This window comes from Ochotona princeps, chromosome X (genome assembly GCF_030435755.1).
Source record: "Ochotona princeps isolate mOchPri1 chromosome X, mOchPri1.hap1, whole genome shotgun sequence".
Lineage (NCBI taxonomy): Eukaryota > Metazoa > Chordata > Mammalia > Lagomorpha > Ochotonidae > Ochotona > Ochotona princeps.
In genome coordinates, this window is record NC_080865.1 from 51,522,645 (window position 1) to 51,545,882 (window position 23,238).

At 33.4% G+C, this 23,238-nt stretch overlaps 1 protein-coding gene across 1 annotated transcript in view; it reads left to right on the top strand.

Annotated features, from left to right (window-relative positions):
- LOC101530799 (uncharacterized) overlaps positions 1–23,238 on the top strand; it is a 315,911-nt gene that overhangs the window by 117,882 nt on the left and 174,791 nt on the right. The window contains 2 exon segments of the mRNA XM_058659130.1: positions 205–246; positions 12,871–12,990. Coding sequence (XP_058515113.1) covers positions 205–246; positions 12,871–12,990 — 162 coding nt within the window.

Here is a 23,238-nt window from a genome sequence, read left to right on the forward strand (position 1 = left end):
TTTGGATATTTTAAAATAACATAATTGTAAGTGAATAAAAACTATTTGTTACAAGACAAAGACGGGTTGGCTTTCAGATTCCATAACACAGAAATAAACTGATTATTTGAAACACATTAGTACATAACAGTAATTTTGAGACATAATGTAAAAAATAACAGAATTTGTTAATAATTAGGCACTATTTTTTCCTTTTTCTTGCAGTCTGATCTTAGCAATGAGATGGAATCTGAAATGATAGATGTGGTAAGTGGCATTCTAAGATTTTGTTTCATAAAGTAAAATGAGTATAAAAATAAAATGTATGCTCTAAATTATTTTGAATATTAAAATAATATCTATTGTTTTTAACTATAAAATAAAAATACAATTATGTGAAATGCATAAAACATTTGGTTTACTTTTTTTCACAGAAATGAAATTGGATGAAAAATTAGATAGTTCTTATAGAAAAAGCATTAATTACTGAATATAAGAAATAATCCATTAATCAAGTTAAAACATCATGACTTCAGTATGCAAATGATATAATCATTTTTCTCAGCATGTTGTGAAAAAAAACCATTTTCTTAACTCACATTTCTGCTTCTTTTCTCATCACTTAAGAAAAAATTTTTCTCTATGAAACTTTCTTTTAGCAGAGAGTGTATCCAACTTTTATGGATTTTACTAGCCAACATCACACTTTGTAAGTCATAATTCTTGAAATTATTTACTGCAAATTTTGCCACAAAAATTCATCTTCATAAAAATGCCATAATTAAAAATACCATAATTGGGAAAATAGTTTTCCTCAGTTCCATCAAAAGAAAGCGGGACTGTATCTCTTGACTTGCATATTTATGTTTCCTCTTTGTTTAGGAAAATAAGTTGGATTTTATTCTCTAGATCTAAATATTACCTGATATTTTAAAATGAACCAAAGCAGTAAAAAATAATCTAATATATTATTTCCTTTTTAAATGAAGACAGAAATTTTAATAGGTTCAAACGTTGATGATTATAGTTGTTTTAAAGATTTTTGCTTAAGCTTTTGTATTACATTTGTTGCTTAGTAATTGTTTTATGCATGTTTTATATAATTTTTTACATCAGTTTTCACACTTCTTTTTGTTTATGTGATTATGTGGTATTCAATTTTATGAATATACCACAGTTTCTCCATATTCTTATTCATATTCCTGTTTTTTGAAGTTAAAGTTACTATAATTACTATGATTATATTTGCAATGGCTTTTTGTGGATTTGCACTTTCATTTATCTTTTGAAATGATTAAAATGACATTGTTAAAGAAGATGCATATTTATTTTTCTGAAAAATATCCAAAGCAGTAATAGCACACTATATGAAATTGTCAAAATTGTATAGAAATTCCTCTCACTACATATCCTCACTAAAATTGTGCTGCCAGTAAGGTAATGGTATTTTAATTTGTATTTTGGTGTTCAGTTATTGTTAAATGTACCTTTTGCGCTTTCATACATCTTTTTGTCTGTATGTAGTGTTCAAAATTTCAAGTCATTTAAAAACTTGTTGCATGTATTTTTGTGTATTGTGAATACCAGTACTTTGTCAGATATATATCTATGAATATTTTAGTCTAATGCAGAGATTACTTATTCACCTTCTCAGTGAACTTTTTATATGCAGCAGTTTTTAATTTTGATGAAGCTTAATATGTCACTTTTTGTATTGATTATAATTTGCTATGTAATACCTGGTAAAGTTTTACATAGCCTAAGTTGTGAAGAGTCTGTATTTTCATTTAGATGCTAGTACTATAAAAGAATTACTTACTGGCTGACAAAATTTTGTCTCGGATGTGACAGTTTTATGTTTTCATTTAGTTACTTTATAATTTTAGTATTTACATTCATATTCAGGAGCCAACTCAAAATATTTTGTATGCTTTCAGAGTTCATTAAACATACAAAATATTTTGAGTTGGCTCCTGAATCTGAATACGGAAGTGTTTCAGTACAACTTGCAGAAAAGAGCTTTCTTGACTGCTCTCATTGCTTTGAATTTACATCATTTATTTATTTTGCAAAGTCTTACTCTTGGAGAAAATTAGAATTCTGTCCTTCTGATTGAATATACTATCCCCTTCTGCAACATGACTAGATAAAAATTCATCTACAAGTCAGTCTTCCATCTGCTGGCTGACTCCCCAAATGGTCACAGCAGCCAGGGCTAAATCAGGCTGAAGCCAAGAGCCCAGAGCTTCTTCCAAGTCATCCATGTGTATTGCTGTAGTGCAAACACTTGGTCTATCTTATACTACTTTTCTCAAGTCATTAGCAGGGAGTTGTAGCAGAAGTAGAGCAGACAGGACACAAACAGACATTGCAAGGAGGCAGCTTTATCCACTGTTACCGTAATTTTCAAACAGATAATTTAAGTTCTTCCTTTCTTTTCTGAATGCATTTTATTCATTTTTCTTACCTAATTGCTCTGGCTAGAACCTTTAATATGAAGTGTTGATAAGACCTTTCTTTCCTTTTTTCTTCATCATTAGTAGGAAATAATTCCATCTATTCTGTATTTCTTTCTTAATATTCATTTCACTGATTTAAATGCAGTTATTTAGACAGAGGGGAAAGATTCGGAGAGAGAGAGAGAGAGAGAGAGAGAGAGAGACCTTCTATCCCCTGGTTCAATATTCAAATGGCCGTATCTGCCAGAGCTAGATCATTCTATTTGAAAGAGGTACAGAGAGAAGAGACAAAGAAAGAGAGCTACCTTTTGTCCACTGGTTCACTCCCCAAATGGCAGCAAAGTTTTGAGCTGGACCAGTGGAAAACCAAGGGCCTGGAACTTCTTTCTGGTCTCCCATGTGGGTACAGGAGCCCAAGGACTTGGATCCTCCCCAAAGCATTATCAGGTAGCTGGATGGGAAGTGAAGTTGTTGGGCCTTAAATTAGCAACTACGTGGAATGCTGGCATCACAGACAATGGCTTAGCCTGCTACACCAAGGCATCAGCCTCTATTTTATATAGGTATGTTATACAATGTGATGGTGATGGTTTTAGATTATATATGTAGCAAAATGGTTACTATTGTGGAATAAAGTAAAATATGTATCATCTTGAAGTGGAAAGAATGTGGTTGATTTTTATTACAGGTCCTTGACATGCAATAAACAAAATTTTTGATGCTGGCATATATAAGATAAATTTTATTTGGAAGGTGAGAGTGAATACACATACAAATACACGGGCATTTGTGGGGTGTGGACCAGAGGAGAATCACAGTGGAAGAGGGAAGCAGAGATGCCAACAACCCCTCCCATCCTCATCAGCAGAGAGGAGGAAAACCCATTCCAGTGGAGGGACTCTTTTATGAGGTCAGCAGGGAAGTGACTGTATACATGGTACCTCCCCTCCAACTTCCCCTCCTCCTAGGCCCAGGTAAAGAAGATGTGTCCTGGGAAGGGATAATTTGATGGACAAATAGAATAAAATTACATGGAGAGGGAGTTTGAGGCTTGTGACTCTTAGTTTCATAGTGCTAAACTAATTACCCCGTATCAATTTCACATTATCACCCATTTTACCTTACCTGTAGTAGGTGCAGCTATAGTCTATTCAGTTTTAGTATATTCCTTTATCAAAAATCCTGAATATGCTACAGTATTAACTGCAGTCTTCATGTTGTACATTAGCTCTTTCAAAATGTTTGTCCTACATATTTCCTATATTTTATCCTTTTGCTCTGCATCTCTTCATCTCCCCACCCTGAGCCCAACCCTGATAATTATTCTTCCTAACTGCATACTTGACCTGTTTTTTAAAAATTCCACATGTGTGTGATATCATGCAATATTTTTTTTCTGTCTGGCTTATTTCATGTATATTCTCAATCAGTTTATGTCATAGTAGAAGAAGCTCCACTATTTATTTATTCAGTTAGTTATTCACTTTTAATTTTTTTTCAATTTTATTTTTCATGATATGGCTCCACAGGTGCAGGAATTTCTCCTTTACACTTCCCACTGTTTCTCTATATAGTTACAATATTATAGTCACTGAACTGCTGTCACAAGCACATCATTCTATTTAAATGTATCATTACATTGTAGATATAGACAATGGTAATAAGTCCAGCATCCTATTTTCAAGATGTTAAACAGTTTCATTGAAACTCCTCTTTTTATAAAGGAGTAGAGATGTATACTGCAACATGTCTTCACTTCCAAGTATGCTAGTCTCCATTATAGAGTTCCTCTATGAGAATATATGTATATACATGTTTGCGTAACATATCTGTTATCTGGTGTCTTGCATGAAGGTTGTGTAGAGACATACACACATACTCACACATGCACACACATACAGAGAGAGAGAGAGACAGAGAGAGAGAGAGATTAGAAGGAGAAAATCTTTAATTCACTGGTTCATTTTCCAAATGGTCACAGTGTCGATGGCTGTCCAGATAGAAGCTAGGAGCCAGGAACCAGGAGCTTCTTCTGGGTATCCCACATATATGCAAATTTGGGCCAGCTTCTGCTGTTTTCCCAACTACGTTTACAGGGAAATGGATCAAAAGTGGAGCAGCAATACCAGCTCCTCTACTCTTTAAAGGTAGAATAACATTCCATGTAGCATATCACAAATTCATGAAAACCAGAACTAAAAGATACATTTATTTTGTTGGAAAAAACATTTTTGAAAGCCATGCATAGCTTTTCTTCCACTGTGAATATTTTCCACTAATTTTTTGAGGATCTCTTTATTTATCAGTTTCTGTATCCATTTTCCATTGAGGACATCTGTGGTTTTTTTTTTTTTTTTCCATAGTTTGTGTTTTGTGGAAAGTGCTATGACGAACATAGACGTTTAAATGTCTTTTTGGTGGTGATTTCCTTTGGGTATATATCCAGAAGTGGGCTTGCACTGTCATAGGATAGTTCTATTTTTAATTCATTTAGGAAAATCCATACTATTTGGCCTACAGACTACACCAATCAGTATTCTCACCATAGTGCACAAGGGCTCCCTTTGTTCCAAATCCTTGTCAATATTTGTTATCTCTTGTCATTTTTTTGTTTTGTTTTTCTTTGTTTTTTTTTTTTTTTACTCATTAGTTGTAACTTTTGAAACTAAGTTCTTTTTCATGGTGCAGTTTCTTAGGCTCAGGTATTTTCCCTCCCGCCCACTCCCTCACCTTCCCCTGTACTGTTTTCCCTCTTATTATCAAATAATAGTTTCGTGCCTCTTCAACACTCACAAGTCCATGATTCTATTATTTAAGTGTTCTTGACATTGTAGGTATAGAGAAAGGTTTAAAGTCCAGCTTTCTCTTGTCAAGATATATTAAACAGTTTCATTGAGAGTCCATCTTTTATTCCGAAGTAGAAATATATCTGTTGTCTTTCCTAACAAGTGTCAGGTGGCATCCCATAGTGCTTTCAGTTTGCGTTTTTCTGATGCTTTGTGACATTGAGCACCTTTTAATGTTTGTTCGGAATCTTAAAATCATTTTTCCCCACTATTTGCTCAAATGGGCTGCCTGCTATTTACCAAGGTTATAAATTTTGTCATAATTCAGTTGTATAATCTCTGTAGGCTAACTTTTCATTATATTGATCATTTAGTTTCCTTTGTAGAAATCTTTTAGTTTGTTTTAACCACATGCATTTATTTTTCCTTTTGTAGCCTAAACTTTTCACGTAGTATCTAAAAAATCACTGCCACTGTCAATGTCAAGGAACTTTTTCACTGTGTTTTCTTTTATGCATTTTATGGTTTCAGGTATTACAGTTAGATCATTTTCCCATTTGGAATTGATTTTTGTGTGGTGTCAAATAAGGGTCCATTTTAATTTGTTTATATGGAAGTCCAGTTTCCAAGCACCATTTATTGAATAGACTGTCCTTTCCCCATTGTGTCTTTCTGCTTTCTTGTCAAAAACTAATTGACTGTGTATGCTTGGATTCACTTATGGACTTTATTTTATTATACAAATCTCTGTATCTGTTTATGTGCTACTATATCATGAAATGCTATACCTCCAACTTTTTTCTCAAGGTTTCTTTTACTTCTAGGAATGTTTTTGTGGTATTATGCACATAATGAGATTTTGGTTTTCTTTTATTCCTATGAAGAAGACCATTGGAATTTTGATAGGAATTGTACTGAATCAACATATTAATCTCAGTAGTATAAGCATGAGTATTTTAACAACACTCATTCTTCTAATCACTGACTGTGGAATAGTTTTCTATTAGTTTCTGAATTCTACTTCTCTCAACAATATTTTACAGTTTTCAATATACTGATAATTTTACCTACTTAATTAAATTTATTCTAAAATATTTTTACATTTCATAAATGGAATGTTTTCTCAATTTCTTTTTCATTTTGATCATAATTTGCATATGGAAGTGCCACTGCCTTTTGTATGTTTATTTTATATCCTAAACCTTTTCATAATTCATTCTCATAAAAAAAGTTTATAAATAGCAAAGCAGTAATATGCATGAACCCTCAACCTACAACCGGGAAACAGGAATGTTTTGCTTATCACATTCTTCCCTCTTCCTAAATATGTGTTTTTCATAAATAATTTTGTCATTCAAGTATGTATGTTTACACAAAATATTGTTTAGTATTGCTTGTGTTGTAGCTAGAAAATGGTATTAAACTATGTGAAGTGTTTTGATACTTCCTATATTCTCAACATTATATTTAAAGGTTCATATATCATATTTCATGTAGTTTGTTACTTTGTATTTACTGGTTTATAATATTTTATTGTGTGAGCTTTCTATAGTGATCTTTTTGATTCTTTTATTAATGGCTTCTAATTTTTTCCTAACATTTGTGAGATAAATTAACAATAGTGTTATGGAACTTTTTTTACTTCTTTTTATTCGTATCATTTATGATAGAGTTCCATAGGCCCTGAGATTTCCCTTATCCCCTCCCTAAGGCCCTCCCCCCCGCCGAGTTCACCTATAGCATTACTATAGTATAGTTCTGCCATATACAGTCATATGTGTATCATTGTGGGCATGGACAATGGCAGAGAGTCCAGCACCCTATTGTCAAGATATAGTAAACAGTTTCATTGGGAGTCCATCTTTGTCTGGAAGTAGAGATGCATACTGCATTGTATCCTCACATTTGGATATGACAGTCTCCATTACACAGTTACTGTACATCTCCTTAAATGAAAAACTATAATGGAAAATCAACAACAGGAAGAACAAATAGAAATTTACAATGCTATGAAGTTAAATAATATGCTGCTAGATATGATAGTGTCCATTACACAGCTACTATACATCCTCTTAAATAAAAAGCCACAAAACAAAATCAACAACCAGAAGAAAAAAAAATAAATTTAGAACACCATGAAGTTAAGTAACATGCTACTGAATGACTAATGTGTTGCTGAAGAAATGAAAAAAAAATCAAGACCTTCTTGAAGAAAATGATGTTACTCTGTTATCTATGAGTCACTGAAGAAGTTAATGAGAAGAAAGTGTTTTGAAGAGGTGAAACGAACAAATCAAAATCCATGAGATGCAGTTGCTGCTGATCTTTGTTGATGAAATGTATCTCCTGTAGGCAATAAATAGATGGGTTTTGTTTTTTAAACCAGTCTACTAATCTATGATGTTTGATTGATATGTTTAAGCCATTTACTTTCAGGGTTAATATGAATGGGTGACAATTTGGTCCTGTCATTTTAGCAATGGGTTGTTTGTTGATTTGGTCTTCTGTTGTTACTTTACTGGGATGTTCTTCCCATTTGCCTTTGGTTTTGGTGGGTGCTATTCCTCTTCGCTGTCAAGCATTCTTTGTGGGGCAGGTTTGGAAGAGGCATGTTTTTTTCACTTTTCCTTACTGTGGAAGAATTTTATTTCATTTTCAAAGATAAAGGAAAGTTTTCCTGGGTACGTTATCCTGGGACAACAATATTTTGCTTTTAGAATCTGGAATGTGTCGCTCCATTCTCTTCTCGCCTGTAGGGTTTCCTGTGAGAGGTCTCCTGTGAGTTTAATTGGCATTCCTTTGTATGTCAGTTGATTTTTTTCACATGCACAGTGAAGGATTTTTTCCTTATGTTCAATTGAAGAGAGCTTGATTATCATGTGTCGTGGTGAAGATGGCTTTTGGTCAACCCTGTTGGGAGTTCTGTGCCCCTCCTGGATGTTGTTCCCCAATTCTTAAGATTAGGGCAATTTTCCCTTATTATTTCATTAAATACATTTGTAAAACCAGCTTCTTTTTCTACACCTACTGGGACTCCCATAACTCTTTTTTTTTTTTTTTTTTGACTCCCATAACTCTTACGTTTGGCCTTTTCATAGTGTCTTTCAATTCTTCAATACTTTTTTTTTTTTTTGCCTCTTCCAGCTCTGCTTCCAGCATTTTGTTTGTTTCCCCTTGGTGACAGGAAATATCTTCTAATTTTGAGATTCTTTCTTCTGCCTCCTTCATTCTATTCTGAAGACTCTCCACTGTACTTTTAATTTGCTCCAGTGTATTCTTTATTTCTGATATAGCAGCTTTCATTTGATTCATTTGCAGGGTGACCTATTCTTTAAATTCCTTGAATGCCTGCTTTACTTGCTTCTCGTTGTTGATAAGTTTTATAAAAAGTGCTTTGAATTCTATATCCCCCATTTTTTCAGTGTCTTCCTCAGTTACCTCTGAGGTTGGCAAAGGGTTTTGCTCTTTTGCAGGGGAGTTTTCAGTAATATTCACTGTGCTGTTGTTTCTTCTTTTGCTCTCGGTCATTGTACTTCTGGTTATCAGATTCTTCTCCTTGGGGCAGGTTTCTAAGCTGTGTCATCCACAGGTCTGCAGTTCGATTTTACATGTTGTAGTTGGTACATGGCTCTCTGTTTGCAGTTATTTGTGCCACTTCCTCCAGCAAGTTCTTATGTTAAATTTGCACCATGGTCTTCGTACCCCAGCTCCTCGCTCACCAGCCTCCACCTCCTGTGATATCGTGGTGAGGCTGCACCACTGTCTGTACAACCTTTCTCCCACTTCTGGTTGGTGCAGGTCCCAGGATTCGGGAGGCACCAGGTGTCCTATGTAGCTAGGTTGTTGTTGGCCGTTAGGTCTCAGGGCCACACAGACCTATTTTGACCCGTACAATGCCGTAGTCGGTATTATTTCCCTGTGGGACCATTGTACTCCAGTGAGTTCAGAGAGTACTTGCAGAATACGATCCAGGGAAAAAGGAAGGTCTCTTCAATAAATGCTGCTGGACAACTGATTAGAAACCCGCAGAAATCAGAAGCAAGAACCTCACCTTTCACCGTACAAAAAAATCAAATCTAAATGGATAAAAGACTTAAACTCACACCCAGAAACCATCAAATGTTTGGAAACAAAAGCTGGAGACACTCTAAATATGATATAGGTGCAGACACTGACTTCCTAGAAAAAGGATCAAAAGCAAAAGAAGTCAAGATCAAATAAAGAAATTGGACTACGTTAAGCTAAGAAGCTTCTGCACAGCAAAGGAAACAATCAATAAAGTAAAAAAGCAACCAATAGAATGGGAGAAGATCTTTGCACACTACACAGGAGACAAGGGGCTAATTTCCAGAATATGCAAAGAACTGCAGAACAACCATAACAACAAAAATAAACCAGTTAAGAAACGGGCAGGGGGAAATGGGCAGACATTTTTCTTTTTTTTTTTCTTTTTTTTTTTTTAGATTTATTCATTTTCTTATTACAGCCAGATATACACAGAGGAGGAGAGACAGAGAGGAAGATCTTCCGTCCGATGGTTCACTCCCCAAGTGAGCCGCAACGGACCAATGCGCGCCGATCCGAAGCTGGGAACCTGGAACCTCTTCCAGGTCTCCCACGCGGGTGCAGTGTCCCAGTGCATTGGGCCGTCCTCAACTGCTTTTCCCAGGCCACAAGCAGGGAGCTGGATGGGAAGTGGAGCTGCCCGGATTAGAACTGGCGCCCATATGGGATCCCGGGGCTTTCAAGGCGAGGACTTTAGCCACTAGGCCACGGCGCCGGGCCCAAGGGCAGACATTTTTCAAAGGAACAAATCCAAATGGCTAACAGGCATATGAAAAATTGCTCAAGCTCCCTGGCAATTCAGGAAATTCAAATAAGAACAACACTGAGGTTCCACTTAACTCCAGAAAGAGTGCCCACATACAGAAATACCAGCTGGCTAGGTTTTGGGCAAAAAGCAACCCTACTCCTGGTGGGTTTGCAGGTGGGATTGGAGGCTGGTGCAACCACTGTGGAAGTCAGTATGGAGAATACTCAGTTAACTAAAAATCTATCTACCTTATGACCCAGCAGTACCATTTCTAGGAATATATCCAAGAAACTTGTTACATGAGAAAGCAACGTGCATTTCTAATGTAATCGCAGCACAATCAATAATCAGGAAAACATGGAAACAACATAAATACATATCAACAGAGGACTGATAAAGAAACTGTAGTTAATCTACTGTATGGAATACTACTCAGCTAGTTAAAAAATTAAATATGATTGTTTATAACCAAATGGGCCGAACTGGAGACCATTATGCTAAGGGAAATTAGCCAATCCCAAAAAGTCACATAAAATACGTTTGCCCTAATATAAGACAATATGATGTCAAATATAAGGAGTTTTACTATGAATTATACCTATTGAACTTCTTAATTATTTATGCCTTTTATAATAAGACCTTGTGATGCAATCCATTAAAAAAAAAGAAGATTCAGTATCCTATCCATTTTATGGTTCATAATTAATGTTCTCGGGGAACTACATTAAGTCTTAATGTCAGGCAGTGATTTTTTTTCTACTTACTATTTTTAGAATCCTTTACCTGTTGCATGGCTTGTCTGTAATAATAAAGCAAACTCACATTATACCATTGTAAAAATGTTGAAAAACTTTTTTTAAAGGTAAGAAGAAGGAAGGTGGGAGTGTGCATGGTTGGCAACGTAGGGTGAGAAATGTCACTATTCTAAATAGGTACATAGAAATACACAAAATGTGTCCAACTTCTACAAATATGAAAAATTTAAGAACTGAAAAATCAGGCATATTGCAGTGCCTGACCATTTTCACAGTGTTAACACTCCCTGCATTGTCCCAGATTAAGCTCTTCAAAAAAATGTTAATTGTGAATAAAATTATTCTCTTCCATAGAGGGTTGATTCCTGTCCTAAGTGCTGTCTACCTGCTCCACTTGTCTCTTTAGCCACTTAGGTACTAGAGAAAAGGTATTTATGTGTTTCATACTATCGAAGGCTTGTTTCAGGTAAATTTTGCTAAATTGCTTAGAGGGGAGTCCCATTAGGACATTGGCGATGTACAAAAATGTCAGCATAGCAAGACTGAAATTGCATTGCTAAAGAAAACCTGCTTCTGACACTGAGTTTTGGCTCAGCTGGTAACTTGATTTTACTCTGTTCATTCAAAAATGTGGCTCACTATACCAATGGGTTTTTTTTTTTTTAATTTAGTTTATTTTTTCATGATACTCTGCCCTAGGTGTAGGGATTCCACCTACCATGCCTACCTCCTAGTCCTTATATCAGTAAGAAGACCAGCATTCTGCTATTTAAACAATCATGGCATTGTCAGTATAAACTATGATAGAAAGTCTTGTATCCTATTATCAAGACCATTTGGCAGCTTCATTGAGAGCCCTCCTTTTATTCGAGATTAAAAATGCATACAGCAATGTATCTTTACTTCCCTGTATGCTGGTCTCAATTCCACAGTTCATCTGTGAGAATATATGTATATACATGTCTACCTATAGACATACTTTTTTTGTATTTTGCACGAAGTTTTACCTTGTATCAGAGAGAACATATGATATTTGTCTTCTGGAGATTGGCTTATTTCACTGAGTATAACAATCTTTACTTTTGAGTAATTCACTGCAAATGATAAAATTTCATTTTAATGGCTGAGTGGTAGTGCAGGTAATGGCAGGTAGTTGTAGTACAATGGCTCTTCAGTCATTTAAATCATAGTGTTTTCTAATGATGCCTGAAAATAAAGACTTACTCTCTACACATTCCTTGAAAATGTTTGAGAATTGGTTTTATGCCAAAATATTCATCAGTGATAAATATTGATGTATTTCGACTATGCGATGGGAATTTAACGAAGTGACGGGAATTCAGTGTTATTTATAAGCCATGGTTATGTATATTCCACCCTTATAATTACTGATAGACAAGTAGGTGCCTTCCTGGGCATTATTTGTTAACTCTTTTACTGAAAGCTTTGAAATCTCTTCTTAACCATTACAGATATCTTAAATTCCACATAAAGTATTACATCAAAAGCTTAAAATTTCCACAGTTCAAATTTGTTTAAGAGTTTATTGCATTTAAAGGATATGACAGCATGATCCCTGAAGGCATAATAATAAGAATGTACAAAATCACTACCAAAATGCCTTTTATTAATAAAGCTACAGTCAATACGTATCAGTCAATACGTATCAATATGTCATGCCAAGTGCACTTAATACTCACCGTATTTGCCTGTGGGTGGGACTCCGGGTAGTGATCATTTGTTCTTAGCCCTGGTTTTTCAAAAATTTCCATAAAAAACTCACACTACAACACAAGTGAACATTTAAAATCATTTTCTTCTTTTCTTGCTGTTCTGAATTTTGTCGATGCCGTTACACAGATGACTTACAAAATTAAGCAGAGTGTTATTTTTTGATACTATATACTTGGCTGATTCTAGAAACTTCTCTTTGTTGACCAATTTTTTTTATCCTGTTTTTGATTTTGTTACTCTCCTTACATAGTAATTTTGTAAAATTTAAAAATAAAAATTACGTATCACCCTTGAATTAATGACTTTAATATCAATTTCATGCATCTTCCTCTTTACTTTTCCAGTGCAAGAGTATAACCAAAATCTGTCAATACATAATTGCTTTGCCGCCTGATATTCCAAGACCAGAAACAGAACTTCGAGACTTTGCTGCCACTGAAGAGAGGCCACCTAAGGTGCAAGTGGTAAGCAGTTTTAACAAGAGATTTATCAATAATGTAAACCATTCATAAATTTCTAAAATATATCTCAATCATCTCTAATACAGAGATCATTTATTGTTTTCTCTTTTCTTCCAATATGTTTCAACGTGCATAATGGGTAAGGTGATATAACTACATTTTCCTTGTAGTCATTATGTTAAGTGCATGGATGATACAGCAGTGAATTTATGGAAGTGAATTTATTTAATAACTCAACAATAATAATGTTTTCAGATGAATACAAGTTTTCAGGTATTAAAATTAAAGGTTATATTTTTATATGTTTGAATAATGATTTTAACTTTAACTATTTGAATAATTTCCTTAAATATTTTCATAAGACTTCGATTACTTTGAAAAGTGTACAATTATTTTAAAATTCTTTGTACTTCAAAATTACCTGTCAGAACAATTGCATAAACTGTGTTCTTTCTGACATTAGGATTTGAATAGTTTCCTGTTTGTTTTGGAATCATTTGTAGTAAACTTCAAATTGTTCTAGTTACCTAGTCATTTTTCTTGTATACTATAGATGTTTCTATACTTCAATTTTATAGCTTCATTATAAAAATTAATTTTTATAATTTGAAGGTGTTAGCTATTCATTATGTAAAATGCAAAAGCTATGGATGAGCATTTTAATTGCTTTTAACTATTAAAGCTACTTATATGTTTTCTTCCAGTCATTCTTCTCTTTGTATTTTACGTGTGTTTGACATTTTTGTGTTGTCACTGTGTAATTTATTCAGTAGTTTCTTTATTGTTGGCATACCAGTTATTTTAAATTCTTCGCTGTATCACCAGAGTTAATAGTGCTTTAATATACATACGTGTACATTTTCGTAAATAAGGAACTGTTTTTCAGGATTAGCCTCTTAGGAATACAATTATTGATCCAAGGGTTATGAACATTTGCAAACCTTCTAAAATATAATGAAAAATTGTTTTCCTTGAAGGTTTTATCAATAAATATTTCTATCAGCACTGTGTATACAAAACCAACAGGTAATAGTTTTACTATTTAAAGACATAGCATTATTAACTGAAAAATAATCCTAATCATTATCCTAATCATATAATTTTCTTATAATTAATGATATGTTTTTTTCAATTTTTATTAGGTATTTTTATTTCTTTCTGGCTGAATTACTTGTTCATAACCCTTGTTCTTTTAACCAGTGTAGCCTTAATCATAATTTGTATGTATTATTACATTACTTACATTTACAAAATTTACTATAAATATTTTTCACAATACTTTGAATTAAAATATTTTTAAAGGCAAAGATAAGAAATAAAAATTTAATTTTGGTAAAGAGAGCTGGAATTTAAGGGCACTATTGTAATCCAGTTACAATGTGATTGAATTTTTCTATTTATATGAGTTTCTACAACTTTAGAATAATGTCATTATAACTTATACCTGCCTAAATGCAGAGATAATAACCGTCAATATTTACTGCAGAAAAAAGCACGATTTCATGTAAATTTTTTGGGCCATAATCCAAAGTAACCTTCCAAATACCATGTTAGTATTTTCAGAAAAAATATTAATCTAACACGAAATCTTACTTTGTTATTTTCTGTATTTGCATAATACAAGTATTACAGTTCTGTGGAACCCTTACTTTAACATAATGACTTAAGGTAGGACAAGGGGTAGACATTTTTACTATAGCATTGTTTTCGGTGATAAAAAATCATGGTCTGCAAAAATAATAGACTTTTAACATAATAATTGCTCTCTTACTGTTCATTTGGATCTGGCTGTTGCTAAACTGTAAGCTGTGCAAACAGAATGACATTATTTGCCTTTGTGAACACTGTGGTACACAAGTAATAATTTAAAACACCAAATAATAATTTGGGGTTTTAATCGGTTTGAATTTTGATCATATTATACAAAATATAGCAGCCCAAAGCATGTTAGGCAGTAAACTTTACAAATGCAGACAAAGAAATCAGAAAAAAAATGTAAGAATATATACGCTGATTTTTCTTTAAATCTCTATTTTATCTTTATTTAGATGTGAATGTTCACAAGTAATCCTTGATCATCAGTTTTCTCATACATAAAATGTCGTAGTTGGGTAACAACTGAGGTCACTTACAGTTTTCTGAATCTAAAATACTTTAACAAATCTGCTTGCCTTTCTTTCCATAGGGGTCTCTCAGAGAATGATTGATTAATGCGTATCTTTTGAGCAGTGGTTAGTTAATTCCTAACATGTAAATGGATTGAGTTTACTTCTTTTCTTCAAAATGTTTCTTCCATAGCTATAGGTTCTGCTATACTGGGGCAAGGAGAAAGTATTGTAGGAGTTAGAAGTCTATCAAATCAAACTTTTTCGATCATAGGTCAGTCACACTAACAGGGGATCCAGATTTTCAAGAGTATGATTATCATGCAGTTCAGGATAACTGAAAAAAATATTTCTGAAAGATTGCGAAATTGTGGATATAAAAGGACATACAAGTTAAATAACTACAATGGGAAAAACGACAACAACTTGTAAATGTTATAAAGCTGAGAAATACTACAAACAGCTACTAAGAGGACCTTGGAAGGGGCTTGTACAAGAGAGAGGCTCTAAACTTCAGCTTTGTTGGCTTCATGGTAAATTCATCTCTGATGTTAAACATGTTTGTTCTTGCGCATTCTTCCCTCTGGCTCCACTCCTTCTCTTTAACAGTTTTCTAACCCCATGGATGCAAGTAACATGAAAGAAGAAAACAGCATTGGAAGTCCAAAAGTAAATACCGTATAAATGGCTTTTGTGTCAGAAAAAAATACTAAGCCAGTATGCTTTCCTCCATCGTAACTGAGTTTTTCTTGCTGTATCTCATTCAATGTTGATCACAAAGTTGCAGCCATGTTGTCAGGGAAAGGTTTTGGGGTGGTGATGGAAAGAGTAGGAAGTACTTTCATTTACATGGATAAAAACACCTGTGCACAAATATGAGCTTATCTCATCCACAGTTAGAAAACCTAAGAAGTTTAGTATCTGGGACCATTATTTCATATCCAGGGAAATGCACTGGCACAATTAATTACATCATCAACATCTTGTCATAGTCATCTTTCATCTAAGATGTGCAGCCCTGTGTGCTTTTTGTGTACTGCATGTGTGGATTATTATCACTGTTGATTTGATCAAAGGTTGTAAAGAAGTGATTATGTTTTAATTTTAATAATCCATATTTGCTGAACAGTTGAGGTTTGTATTGTACACTATGAAATTTTTAGCACCATTTCGTTTGATTTTTTGTCAATTATTTAAAATCAGTGTCCTTCAATAGTAGTGCTCTGAGTAGGTTATGATGACATAAAAATTATCATGTTCCAAGGAAATGCCTATGCCAACACGTGGTTATCAGCATTAACAGTCCAAACAAAATTCAAAGACACAAAATTTAATGGTATCTTTTGAATTTAGTATGTATCATTCAAAACAATACATGTGGGTAAAAGTCAGTATGTTTTGTTGATAAAATGGGCTACAAATAGAAGAAATGATTGGATGGTAAAAAAAAAACAGCTATAGTGAACTAGTAATGGAGAAATTAAACAATTTTATTTATCTAATTAGTACAAGTTTATGAAGATAGACAGAAAGCTCCTATTCACTGGTTCACTGCTGAAATGTCTACAGTGCAAGAACTGGGCTGTGGCCAGTGCCAGGAAATGAAAACATAAATTAAGGTTTATCATGTAGGTGGCAGGGACCCAAACTTCTTAAGCCACTCTCTGTAGTTTTTTTGTTTTGTTGTTTTTCCCCAGTAGTTTTTAACATTTAAAAAATGAGTAGGTTAATCTATCATTCTCTATTTTCAAATAAACCCATAGTAGTAGTAGAAGAAATATTAGGAAACAAATACAAACTGTTTGTTAGCTATAAAGTGTTTTCATTGTAAAGATGAATCATCTAAAAGGAACTTTGTCCTCAAAATATATACAGCACATTACTTGGAAATCTATGCTTCCACTCCAAAAAGTAGCTGTCCTTCTGCTTTTAGAAACCAGGTTTCAATTCTGTTTCCATATGGCAGTGGAAAACAATGAATTATTTTACAAAATTGTCAAACCCCAATGATCCATTTCTACTCAAAAGGAAAAACTTAGAAACTATTTGCTGATATTTTGTTTCCATTCAAGTTACAAGACCCAGGAAACGAACCAGGAGCCACAATTAGACACTAGGTTTCCCCTGTTCTCATTTGTGAAGTAACCCTTTATCCAATGACTGATATACAGTCAACAGTATAGCTAGTCTGGGAGAAATAGTACCTGTAATCATTAGAAGATGGTTTAAAGTGACTTATATTTTTAAAAAGAAGTAAAATTTTGGAACTTAGAGCACCTGACATTTTCTTTTGCTCTCATTCTTTCCCCCACTCAGTTTCTCTTCTTCCTTCCATGGTCTCCCAATTCACTCCAAGTGTAATGTAATCAGATACTTGTTTGCACACAGCCTTTCTTGCATGTGTATTAAATGTAGTGCTGTGAGAATGTGGCAGTGAATTCTGATTCTATGAATGAAAATTTAAGGAATATTCAGGAACCATTATAGTAGGCTTTGGAAAACACAACTTTGTACGTTTTGCTTTTAATGAAAGAAGATCATTTCATGTCTTCATTCAAGGTCTGAAAATCTGCATGAGCGTAAAGAACCAATGCTTGTTCCATCTCATAGTTCACTTTCACATGCATCATTTTAAGTGCATACCTTGATTTAATTTGATCCTTAAAATAACTGTGACAGCACAAAGCCATTATCATAGCCGTTTTAAAAGTTAAGAAACTGAGATCCAGTTACATTGTACCCCCTTTATCCTGTTTGTCACTACTATCTATCAAGTTCATTTGGATTGTCAGTATCACTTATTTATTCATTTAATCGTCTATGGTCAACTGTTTTTTCTCAGAAGTTAATGCAAAACTTTCAGCTCTACAAAAACGCCCCCCTATACAACTCCAGACCCCTCTTAACCTGAATTTATGGCCTTACCACTCTCATCAAAAAAAAATCTTGAGCCAATCCTATACAAACTTTTTGAGAGTACCTCCAGTACCATTGGACTTGATGTTCTGTGCCAACTTTCCAACTGAAAGCTAGCAAAAGAGACTGACCAATTTTTTAAAAATCTTTAAAAGCTATGCGGAGCTAATAGATGGTGAAAAAATATCATGCCAAGGTCGGGAAAAAGGAAACTCGGACTGTAAGAAAAAAGTGATATGAAAAGAAGAAAAATAATGGTCAAATTGGAATTCTCTTTCCTATAAAAATATTCTTCAAAAATGAAAGTGAAATAAAGACTGGACAAAACAAAGGCAAAAATCTGACCAGCCAGCGCATCTAAAGTTTTTCTGCAGAAGAAAAAGATTCCACATTGAAGCCTGAGGATGAAGACAGAAAGGAAAGAAGAGCAACAAAATGGTAAATATGTATGCAAATCTAAATGATTATTGACTGTGCAAAATAGAAGTGGAAATAAAAATGGTATGGGATTAAAACAATACAGAACTTAAACTCATTACTATGGAGGCAAATGAGAGAAGAATGCAAATGGAGTTAAAATGTTCTAAAGCCCTTGCATCATCCAAGAACTGAAAAATTACTTTTATAATCCTTGTGTGCTTATGATAGCCACTAAAAGAATAATGAAATGATGTAAAAGTATCATTTTACAGTTCAGAAATAAGAAAAATGAAAACAAATGGGCAAGATGTGGAAATGGAATAGTAAAGTGATTTAAGTACATATATTTTAGCAACAGCATTAAAAATTAAATGCTAAAATTTTAAAACAATCATACTATGTATGACAAAAGCAACTAGAGGCTACTTACACAAGACACTTAAAATATAAACATGCAATGTTTGAAAATAAAATATGAAAGTAATTGCTAAAAGAAAGCTGGTAAAAACTAACTAGATTTTAAGGCGAAAATTAATTAGAGGTATGCTTTATAAGATAATATTTTAACTTTACCAGAAATATAATACAGTTTAAGCTTGTATGTGAATAATTAAAACCTCAAAATAAAGGCAAATTTGCTAACCTATGCATCTACAAAATTACAAAATAATTCTCATCTCACAGATATTAATTCTTCCTTTCCTGGTATAGAAGAGATTGTTTCTCCTCTTTTCTAAGTATGGTATTTTTATACTTTCATGTTCTCCAGCATGTTATTTATTTCATTTTTTCTTATCTCTTGACACTTTTTCAGTGGCTGTTCCCGTGTAACTATAGATAAGCTCAATTCTCTCCTATCTTCATAAATAAAATAGTCCTTGATTCTGCATCTTCTTTAAACATTTTGTCTTTTTTCTTCATTTCTAAGTCAAGATTTACAAAGGGACAGTTAATATTACAAATCCCTTGTCTCTCATTCACTTCTCAGTCCACAGAAATCAAGTATCTATACTGACTGCTCTAGTGAAAGTCCTCTGCTTATTTAATTTTCCTGCAGCACAATAACCAAATTAAATTCAATTAGATTAATTTATGATTGCAGGGTTTCTCCAAATAAATAAGGAATTTGATAACTAGTAAACAGAAAGACCACTATTCCTTAGGTATATAGACAGTGACTACAAAAAAATATTCGAATGTCAATATGTCATATCCACTCATATATGTTATTTTTGTACTCTATATTTACTGCAAATTAGAAAACACAATATTTGCCTTTTTAGGTCTGATTTATTTACCTGAGTGTTATGTTCTTCAGTTGCATCTATTTTATGCAAAAGATGGGATTTCATTCTTTTTATAGCTGAGTAGTATTTTATTATATATATATAAATAATTATATATATATAATTAATATATAATTATATATATTATATATAATAATATATAATATATATTATAATATATATACACACACATACATATCCACATGCAGAACCCTGGCATCAACACTTAAGTTTTCTAAATGACTTATATCTTTGAAGTGAAAATCTATGCAGAAAGAGGAAAGACAGCAGACAGTGAGAAAGAGAGAACGAATGCTATCCTGCTCATTGGTTTTTTCCCCCAGTGGTTGCAAGAGGCAGAGCACTGCCATGTGTAAGCCTGGAGCCAGGAACTCGATCCAGATCTCCTACATCCATGGCCCTGGGGCATCATCCACTGCCTTCCCTTCTGCATTAGCAGAGTGGGTCAGAAGCACAGTGGCTGGAACTGGCCTTCCAATATGGGATGTTGATGTTGCAAACTGCAGCTAAATTTGCTGCACATTGCCACTCAACCCCTATTATGGTAACTTTTAGCAATCCGTATATTACAATCCACTGCTACTTAATTAGCACTGATAATACTGTAATTTTTACCTTACTCTCTTGTATTTAAGTATTTAGAGATCCCTAGTTCAATAATTTAGTGAAATTTCTCAACTGAATGAACCATCTGAAAACAAATATGCATGTGCTTTTTTTTGGCATGTGTTTTGATTCAGTAATAGCCAATGTTTTGTTAATAGTGGAATTACCCTTTTAAGCAGAGTTTAGTAAGTTGGTAGTACTTTATTCTCATCGACTGCTCACAGATTTTGGTTAATTAAGTCATTTAACTTGACAACAGATTTACTGAGAAATAAAAATTAAATGTATTATTGAATTAATTATCCAGCTCATAGCAGGTGCCCGATAAATCCTATAGCAGCTGATATCCGAAATTATTTATATACCACCCTAAAAATCCCCTTGTAATATGCAAAGAATTCTGATTCAAAAAGGTGAAGTGCATTTGGATATGTAACTACTGCTGAAATGAATACAGATGTTTGTAGCTCAATAATGGTAAGAATAATTTTAAAGGCCACAAAGAAAATCATTTTCCAAAGCTTTTCTGGGAGTGTAAGAGTTCTTCAGATACAAAGATAAAATCACAAGAAAGGTTTTATCTAATGCATAAATGTCTAAGTTAAATAATGTTTATCTATCTCTCAGAATGTTTACTTTTGTTTACGAAAGAATATTCCCTTTAATATAGCTATTTTTCATTAAACCGTGTGTATAAAAAATAATACAGTTTTATGATTATACACATGTGCAAGTTTGATAATATTGCTCATCAGATTTTTCTCTGCTTTTAACTAAGTTAAAGAGTATTTTCCTGTTGAAACTACTTTTTGAAATTCTTTTCTGTTTAATGTATTTACTAGTGAACAGACTTGGTTCCTTCCTTTTTGCAGCTGCCAGAAAAAAAAAAAATCCTTGTTCTAGATTTTCATGAAAACCATCTGCATCTGCATTTGGTTAATGCTGCCTTCTAGTGATTTTGATGTATGTTTCCCCATGTGAAACTAGAAGGACTATAGTGTTTCTCTGTATTAATTATTTATTCATCATAAATTAAATACACACATTTTGTTAAGAATTGTTCCACATGAAGAAGTCAACAAAAACTGACTTCTGCCAGCATTCCATTTGGACCTCCTGTTCACATTATGACTACTCCACTTCAGATCTAGCTCCCAGATACCTGGGAAACCAACAGTAGATTGTCCAAATATTTGGGCTCCCATACACGATAAAGACCTGCATGAAATGCCTGGCTTCTGGCTTTGATCGCCAGCCATTGTAGCCATTTGGGGAGTGAGGCAAGGAAATGAAGACCTCTCTCTGTATCCTCTCTCTGTAACTCTGCCTTCAAAATAGGTAAATAAATATTTTTAGAAATTATTGACCATCTTGCATTGTCCCCAAAATCCTTAGAACCCACATTTTAGTCATATGCAGGTGCTTATTCATAGAATGAATGAATTTTCCCTTTGTTCTCCTGGTCTTATAAGCGATTGCCTCTACATATTGTATAATTTAAGAAAACCCCTTCGGATTATTGAATTTACCCTCGCCCAAAATAATTAGTGCTTATTTCATTTTCTAAACACATTCTCTAGGTGCTTATGGAAAATACAGTTACTGGGTTTTTTCTTCTTAATTAAATACATAGAGCATTTACAATAGTATTGGATGCTAAGTAAACTGATTTTTCATATTTTGATATTCAGAAAACCAAAAGATACATTGTTAGTACTTGATTATGTCAATAGCACAATGAATTACATATATTATTAAAATAGATATTGAACTTGTATGAATTTTGTAATAAATAACTCTATACTGGGGAACCTGTGGGATAAAGTAAAGCTTCATTTTAGCTTTTTTTTTTAAGACAAAGCTTTTTAAAAAGCTTTCTTAACATTTAACAAACTTTTATTTTCAAGTTTAAATTTCAAAATTTATGTAAACCAAGGAGACACGGTAAAGTTTTATGTTGTACATCAAAAATATCATTTTCTTGTGGAATGGCAGCAGTATTTTCTTAGTTTTATTAAAATTACCTCTTTTTAAGATTGTTACAAGTGAATTCTGACTTTTAATCCTGGCTATGTATCTGGAATACTTGGTCCCAGGAGCACTCTGGATTCCAAGATTTTTGGATTTTGGAGTAGTTGAACATACATAATGAATCTTGGAAATGGGAACTGAGTGCACTTAGAGTTTCCTTTACATTTCGTATAAACTTTACATACATAGAGTGAAGGTAATTCTGCACAGTATGTAAAACAATATTGTTATGAAACACTTCAGCCATGAACTTAAAAACTTTGTGTTGGCATTCAAAATGTATTAGATTTTCTGCTAATTTGGGTTTCAGATTAGAGATGCTCAACCTGTACTGTGCTAAGGCAAGATAGAAATATTGTATGTATATTTTTAAATTTCTTATGAACCACTTTCAAATAAAAATACTATTTGATATTCTGTGTTTTTACACTAAAATTTAAGTAATCCTAGTCTTCAGCTGAACTCTGTTTGCCAATACTTTTATTTTAAGGATATTTCCATAATAAATGTAATTTTAATCACTAAGTCCTTCCTTATCACTAAAATAAGTGCTTTTCTTTATCCTCGGGTGTCTTAAAACATGATTTTTAGAGGCTCCCTGAACAGTGTTTATGTTTTTTTGTTCTTAGTTTTGCCTTGTTATAAAGCTATAACCTGATGGAAGCCTGACCCAGTCCTTCATTTTCACTTTCTTCCATTTGGTCAATTGCTTCTTCTGGTTCAGAAACCTTTTTCTGTCTTTGTGCTTTGGAGGTTCATCTTCTCCAAGCTATTTTTTGGACAGGCATAGCTTAAGTGTTCACTCTCCGATATTCCTAACACGTGGGTTTTTCTTTTTTTTAACATTTTTTTATATTTTTTATATT